The following is an 8,062-nucleotide window of genomic DNA, read 5'->3' as shown; positions in this document are numbered from 1 at the left end:
TGCCTTACACCTTCAATATGAGCAGCAGGGAGTTCGCAGGATGTTTCAGCCCGAGGAAAAGGGAGACCTCAAGAGTGGAAACCCAAACAAGTTCCCACAATTTTATTCAGTTTGCCTTGGTTTTTATGTGTTTGTTATCTACTTGCTGTAACTATATACTTATATAAATTCCTGCAGTCTGTGTTATCGTTAGTACATATAAATTCTGTTAGTAACAATCACATTTTTTCCCCCCATTGAAACCATTTAAAACTCTACAAATTGGGAATGGCAGGTATCAAACTAAATTAAAATAATGCTGGCAGTTTTTTTGTAGCTGTTATCAACAGACATGTTACGTTTGTGCAGAGACATAACATATCTGCATGTTTGTTCCCTGTGATCCTGTTGACCAACTCAAAACATTTGGGCTGGAAACATGATGTCATTTGGTGAATAATTACAATCCGTACTAAACACAGCATAATAAGTGACTTGAGTGTTATTCAAAGGCAAGAAATTAAATAAAAATAATTTAAAATAAACACATTTTTATCCTTTCCTTAGTTAAAGTAAATGGATGGATGAATAATGAATGTCACAAAGTGTTGAATGTTAAATAGACATTTATTAATACACAAATCGCTTTGGACAGAAGAAATGAATGAGGGTTAACATTTGCTTTATAATTTGACTGGCCGCCACATCTTTCCACCTCTCATTTTTTATTCATTTTAAACTGGTCAAGTTTTTCTCTCTAAGCATTAATAATAAACGCACAGTCCAAATGTACATCCAAACATCCAATAACAAGATCAATTTTAACAACAAGCCAGTTTTCCATCGAGAGGTTTTCAGTGTTTAATCATATTACAGGAAGAAGAAGCTAAAAAACAAACAAACAAAAGAAACAGAAACTCTACCTACAATGTGATAAAAGAGCTGCAGTGTTTTATCAGCATGTTTCAAATTTCCCACATAAATCTCGTTATTAACCTAGACTGCTCCTGAGAACAACCATTGCAATGATTAATGGCCTTGTGAGCAGAATCGATGAATCATTCCACATTAGTAAACATTTCGTGCTGAACTGGTTTCAACAAACATCGGCGGGAGAAGCAGGAAACACACATACAAATGCCTTCCATTATTTAGACACCTTTTTCTGAGCTGTTCACAGTGTGTGTGCTGGACTCCAAGTGTATTCGTGTAAGTTAGAGTAAACAAAACATTGTCTTATGAGTGTCAAACCAGATTTAGATGCTTGTGTAAACACCAAGAATAATTATAACTAAAAAAACAGCACCTACATTAAAGATAAGATTCTCTGTACATTAAGAGCATTTAGTCTTTAAAAAAAAAATCTATATAAGCCAAGGTATTCATCAACAACTTAATTTTTCCCAGCATGACATCTATAAAGTCATGTCTTGCGTTACTATTAGTTTCAAATTTAAATATTAAGGAATTATAGCAAAGATAAAATGAGAGGTTTACCTATGCATAAATTATCTGCTCGCCTTATTTAGCAAACTTCTATCTGTTAAAGAACAAAAGGCGGTACATTAACACATAATGCCATGACCATGAGGGGACGGATCAGAAGACAAAGGAGATATTTTCCCAAAACTGTTTTCTGAAAACTGCTGTCTTCTGTTATTCGACTTCATTAGTGTCTTGTTTCCCTGGTACGTCGTGCCTTTGGGTGTTTCTTTTTTTGCCTTCCTTTCTCTCCCAGGATGACTGCTTCAGATTTAGAGAACAAACAAAAAAAAAGCCTCTGGATTTTGTCATCATTATCAGCACAAACAGTTATTGTATTCTCTGTAAATGTCTGTATTGTTATAATTTTACTCCCCATTACAGAGTATTAGTATAACCAAGTAAAAGGTCAAATTAACACCGCCATTAATATCAAAGTACTTCTAATAAAGGATAGCTTTCTCTTCAGCCTGATTAGCTTCTTCAAAGGACCTTCCCACAAACTGAAAAGTATATTTATTGATATTTACTTTGGATAAAAACATCCAAATATCCGTTGTATCAGCTGTTTGTACTGTTTAGAACACACACACACACACACACACACACACACACACACACACACACACACACACACTACTGACCAAATTCTATCCAAAGAGTTGCACTGAAAACTCTACTAACAGGGTTAGTTGCAGATTAACAGTTAACTGTCTTTACTATTTCTGGCTGTTGATCCTTTGACATAAACAACCAACAGATGTTTTAGTTATTATTTAAAAAGAAAAGAAACGGTTTGAAATACATCATCCGTTATTAAAGTTCTTAAGTTAAACCCTGGAAAGATGAAGGCAATCTGGACCACAAATCCCTCGACTCTTAGAGATAATACGATCAGTGTATCCCTTGAACGTTTTCATAGTATTAGTACTTGCATGACGATTCAAACAGTGTGCTGTTACTCTCAGAGTGGATATAAAAACGTGGAGACAAGAAACAGAAGCACCCTTAACAATCCAGTCATATCTGATTTTTACTGATGCACATTTTTCACCAGCTTTCAACATGCAACATTTTACAAATGAGCATAAAATCGATCATACGCACATGAGTCCCATCAAATCAGAACAAAATTAACAACATTTGAGATGAAGACAAAAACAGCTGCTCGTACAAAAGGTTGTAAATCCCTCCACCTCTGGTGCCGTTCTGTAGCTGGTGTGTTTTTCGTCAGTTTTTACATGTGTGGTCTGATCTCAATCATAGATGCCCTTGACACGCTTATTCTCAGGGTCAAAAGGAGATTTGAGGTGTGCTTTGGCCTTGTATACTACTCCCATCCTCTCCAGGGTAAACTCACCACTCTTTATGAAGTTAGCGCTAACCTGATGAAGAAAGAGACGGTGAGAGAAAATGATAAGTCATAAAACACAAAAAAGACAGAACGATAAGCAAGTATGGGGAGGAGAATTTCAAATGTGTCAAACAAGGACACAGTAAAGATGAAAATGACAAGGGAGCAAAAAGAGATGAGCAAGAATCCACGTACTTTGTAAACCAGAATGACGGAGCAGCTCATCAGGCTCACGATCCATCACAATTCATAAATTGCATACAATGCCATTTGTGACTGTGCGATTTGTGATGGATGGTTCTGTATATAGTCCGTAAGATGACAAATAAAACCCTGACCCTGAGCACAGTTTGGTTGTAAATGCTTGTGTGCAAGTATCACAAAAATCTGACAAGTCATAGAGGAGGAACACCATTACTTGTTGGTTGTATAAAATACTGCTCCGAGCAGGCAGATTATTCCAGAACGGACAATGTGACTGCAGGAGTTTTAAAGCACAGGAAGCTATCAATTCCCTCATGACTCAGTGTCAGCTCGCTCGTAACACCAAGTGCTAATTTTCACTGACTGACTCCCCGACTCTCCCACTAATCTGTCACCGTGTCTCGAATTCATTCGCTGACAGACACATGCTCCATGTCCTGGAGCCTCACGCTAACCATACGCGTGCATACTACTTGTTTATTACTAATCAAAGAAAAACCTTGAGAAGAATTTAAATGCAGAAATACATGCAGGGACATATGACACATATCTAAGCAGATATTAAAATCACAGAAGTCAACTGCTGCACGCAACCTTAGCTACTAATCTAATCTGTCTGATATTCAGTTATGACAACGGCTCGTGTGATCATTTTAGTTTTCTGCACTTTACTTTCAAGGATTTAGTAAACTCGACACATTTTTTTCACAACAGCGCAGATCTCTGCCATTTTCATATTTTAACACAAACACTGGAAAACGGGAGAGAAAGTGGTCAGAATAAGTGTGGGCACTGCAGTGTGTTGGTGCTTTTAAGGCACTTACCACTCCTCCATCTGGATTGCGGATGTATCCATAACCAATAGTTTTGTCGATATAAAAGCCATAGTCGGCACGTCGGAGGTGACCAACAGGAACACCATTGCGGTAAATAGCCTCCAGACCAAACATCGGGACTTTCCTAAAAGCCACAGAGTAAGAGATGCAGATAATGATAACAGCTTTATCTCAAAACAATGTTGCAAAGATTTTGACATTTGACAATGAAAGACTGGAGGCAGTGTCAAGTTTTCAACAATACAACCCTGTTGCCGTTTCACTGGATTTGTTTGTTTTGGACCGCTTTTGATAAATATTAACCAGTGCATCCCAGTAACAGCCCACAAGACCTTTCTGAGAAACTCAGACCCCGCCATCACAACTGACTGCTGTCAGTGGGTCAGAGTTTCCTGCTTCCAGCACATCAACTTTAATAACCGACTGTTCACTTGCAACCTAAAATACTTCATTTCCTTGACAACTGCCACTGTAACGAGATAATCAGTGTTATTCATCTCACCTGTCAGTGGTTTTAATAATGTGGTTGTTTGGTGTATAAATACAGTCTCAGGTCTCAGAAAATGAAAAGATTTGTATTTTTTTGGTGTATTATTTACTTCATAAAATAAGGTTATGAATCTTAAATATTAATAGTCAGAACTACTTAAACATAATATATCTAAAGATAACATTTATAAACTGCTTCACCTGTTCCCATCTTTCGCTCTGGAATAAAACATATATTTGATTTTATTTGATTTTTCAAATCAATATTACATTTATTCACTGCACCATCTTTAAATATAATGATCCTGTTGCCTGGGAATAACATGGATGGTTGCTGTGCTGCTGAAAATATTTAAATTACATCTATAAATGCCCCCCCCTTAATTAATTTTCTTAATTTCTTTCTGATGACTAAAATATCATGTCACGACAGAAGCTCTACTTACTCATCAGTGGTGAAGCAGACGATGCGCCTCTTCAGTCCCTCCTTCTTCTGTTTCTCTAACATATCACGACCCTGGAAAGGGACTGAACTCTTCAGCTTGCAGGTGAAGGCTAGCCCCGCCTCCAGTGGTGTGTCATCAGGGCGCAGGTCGGCGTGCCAATGCCTGTACCCTTAAAAACAAGAAACACCGAAGATTAGAGTAAAAGCCATGTTTCCTGCATATTTGGTACAATATTATTAAAAGTAAACTTTGGCTGAGTTCCATGCTGGATGATTATTAAAAGAAATGTAGACTCAGTTGTTTTGTTTACTAGTTAAATCCTACCTGAGCTAGATTGGATATTATAGTTATAGATTTATGACCTTTAAATACAAGTTACCTTTCTCTATGCTGAGCGAGTCGATGGCTCTGTAGCCTGAGTTGATGATGCCGTGCTTTGCACCAGCAGCCATGACAGCACGGTAGACTGGAAGGCAGGACTCTTTGGGAATATGCAGCTCCCAGCCGAGCTCTCCGACAAATGACAGGCGCATAGCTCGCACCTGTGATGAGAGAGGGGTCAGAGAAGAGGCTTAGAAGATGGAGAGATGCACAAAGAGGACCGAGCTGCCATACTCTTTTTGTGCTCATTCATGCACAAACACACTTCATCCTTAAGGCCCAAATTTACATGGAATTCATTTTAATACCAAAAGCAGCTTCACAGAAAGCCAGAAAACAGAAGAGAAAAATCAGGACAGATGTACGAAGATACAAGGTGCACAAGAAAGGACAGGAGGGAAAATACAATCATACTGAAGGCATGAAAGACGTTGCTCTGAATCAAAAGGAAAATGGAAAGCATTTTGCAATCTGTGTGTCATTCTTTATAGTTTGTCTTTTTCAATAAAGATCGTGTTAACGTTCATCATCTTCACAGCAAAAAATGCAGAAAAAGGAAGAGGAGAAAAAACTCCAGCGAACGGCTCAGGAGAAGCAACTGCAATCTGTTTACCTTCTGACAACTGATGAAGACTGCGAGTACAGACTGTGTATCCTGTCATTTCATTTTTGCAAAGTGAAAATCTGCACACAAATCTTCTCCTTCTGTTTCTTCTTCTATGGTATTATGTAAGCTAAAGCGCCCTCACACCCTTACAGAAAACTGTGTGAAATTAATAAAGCAAAAATGTCAGCCAGCAGAATGGCCATGTAGTGGTTATAATAATCTAATATTTTATGCAGTTTACTACAACAGTGACAGCCATTTTCATTTTTAACTGGGAGTGAAATAAGATTAAACCATGTGGATACCTTTGGGCTTGAAGCACTGAAAAACTGCAGGCTAAAAGTCTGCATTATTATTATTAGCACTGCTGTTTTAACGCCAACCTCACCATTTGAAAAATGAAATGTATCATTTTACATATAGCAGGTATCTGTGCTAACCCCGGCAGTGTTTTCTGAGATGATGTCACATTTACCAGGCAATGTCTATCTTTGATAAACAGTCCATCTTAACATTTTTTTTTAAAGTTGTATGAGATGAAAATAAAAAGGTCTTCCTTCAGTTCCCTTTTCACTACAATAATATATATATAATGTGTCAGTAATGTAACAAGAAGTCCCAGTACATGTACATGTTATATATTATAATTAAGTAGGGCAATGTGTCTTCATTACAATGTTAACCACCAGGGAGGAAAAACAAAACAAAACAAGCAATACATGTAAAGATCTGAAATCAAGTTGCATTATCAGTAACAGCTTTAAAAATCCAGAATATGCCACTTAATCATAACAAGACTGACTCTGCTGCCTTAATTTGTATCAGATTCAACAAAGCACTGAAAACATTCCTCAGAGATTTTGGTCCGTAGTGACATGACAGCATCACACAGCTGCTGTAGGTTTTTTGGCTACAAATCCATGATGTGAATCTCCTGATTCAACCCAAAGGTGCTTTGTTGGATTGAGATCTGACCATGAGTATAGTCATTAGTCATTGTCATGTTCAACACCCTGGTTTGAGATGATTTAAATTTTGTGACATGATGCGATACATGCTGGAAGTAGCCTTCAGAAGATGGGTGCACAGTGGTCATAATGGGATTTATTTTTTATTAGTCCTTTATTTATCCAGGTTAAAAATGCTGTCAAAAAAGCTGTCAATAAAAACAAAGGAAAAAAGTCTACTGAGGATAGCATGCTGACTGACAGATAGACCTGATAGACCTGTGGTAGAGCCTAGTTGTGGCCTGCTGGCTAGACCTGCTAGCTGATGGTGGAGCCTGGCTGTGGGCTGATGGTGGAGCCTGGCTGTGGGCTGATGGAGCCTGGTTGTGTAGGAAAGCTTCTGGTTGTTCCACTGAACAACCAGAAGCTTGTTCAATATGGGAACATATTGTTCAGTGGCAATATGTCCCCATATTGCCATGGTCAGCAACAATACTCAGGTAGGCTGTTGTGTTTAAACAAAGCTCAGTTGGTGCTAAGAAGCTTAAATGTGTCAACAAAAAAAATGCCCCCACCCCCATTATAACACCACCAGCCTCAAGCTGTTGATACAAGGCAGGGTGGATCTATGTTTTCATTTTGTTTACTCTAAATTCTGGCCCCATCTAAATGTCACAGCAGACATTCAGACTGAGACCAGATAATGATTTTCCAAACTTCTATTGTCTAATTTTGGAGCGCTAACGCAAATTGTAGGCTCAGTTTCTTGTTCTCTGCTGACACGAGTGCCACCTGTACAATGGTCCTCTGCTGCTGCAGATCCATCTACCTCAATGTTCGGCACTCTGAGATGATCTTCGGCCTACCTCGAATGTAACAAGTGGTTGCCTTCCCATCTGCCCAGAGCAGTATGACCATTCTCCTGGCCTCGAGCAAAGCATCAACAAGCCATTTTTGCTCAGACATACTGGTTATTTTCTCTTTTTAAGATCAATCCCTAGAGATGGTTCTCTGGGGAAAATCCCAGTACAGTAGATCTTCAGTTCTCAAAGTCACATAAATCATCTGTCTTCCTCATTCCGATGCTTGTTTTGCACTTCAGCAGGTCAACAGCATACCTAAATGTGTCGATTTGCTACCACATGACTGACTGATTAGATATTTTCAGCAATGACCAGTTGAACAGATGTAACTAACAAGGTGGCGAGTGAGTGTACAATGTTACAATGAAACAATATGAGAACAACACACAGGTGACAAATCCCATATTGCTCTTTAAAATGAAATCACATCAAATTCAGGTGAGAGAAAAGGAGATGGAAAGATCACATCTAAAA

General features: G+C 38.3%; 1 protein-coding gene across 1 annotated transcript in view; it reads right to left on the bottom strand.

Annotated features, from left to right (window-relative positions):
• Positions 1-2,476: 2,476 nt before the first annotated feature.
• Positions 2,477-8,062, bottom strand: part of sardh (sarcosine dehydrogenase) — a 38,757-nt gene continuing 33,171 nt past the window's right edge. Inside the window, exons 19-22 of the mRNA XM_013909872.1 lie at positions 5,170-5,332; positions 4,791-4,959; positions 3,844-3,979; positions 2,477-2,846 (exon numbers count right to left, since the gene is read on the bottom strand). Of these exons, the coding sequence (XP_013765326.1) occupies positions 2,718-2,846; positions 3,844-3,979; positions 4,791-4,959; positions 5,170-5,332 (597 nt within the window). The 3' untranslated portion in view covers positions 2,477-2,717. The remainder of the gene's footprint in view (positions 2,847-3,843; positions 3,980-4,790; positions 4,960-5,169; positions 5,333-8,062) is intronic.

The sequence above is a fragment of the Pundamilia nyererei genome, unplaced genomic scaffold (assembly GCF_000239375.1).
Source record: "Pundamilia nyererei isolate P.nyererei 1_Seehausen unplaced genomic scaffold, PunNye1.0 scaffold00032, whole genome shotgun sequence".
Lineage (NCBI taxonomy): Eukaryota > Metazoa > Chordata > Actinopteri > Cichliformes > Cichlidae > Pundamilia > Pundamilia nyererei.
This window is presented reverse-complemented; position numbering and strand designations above follow the sequence as displayed.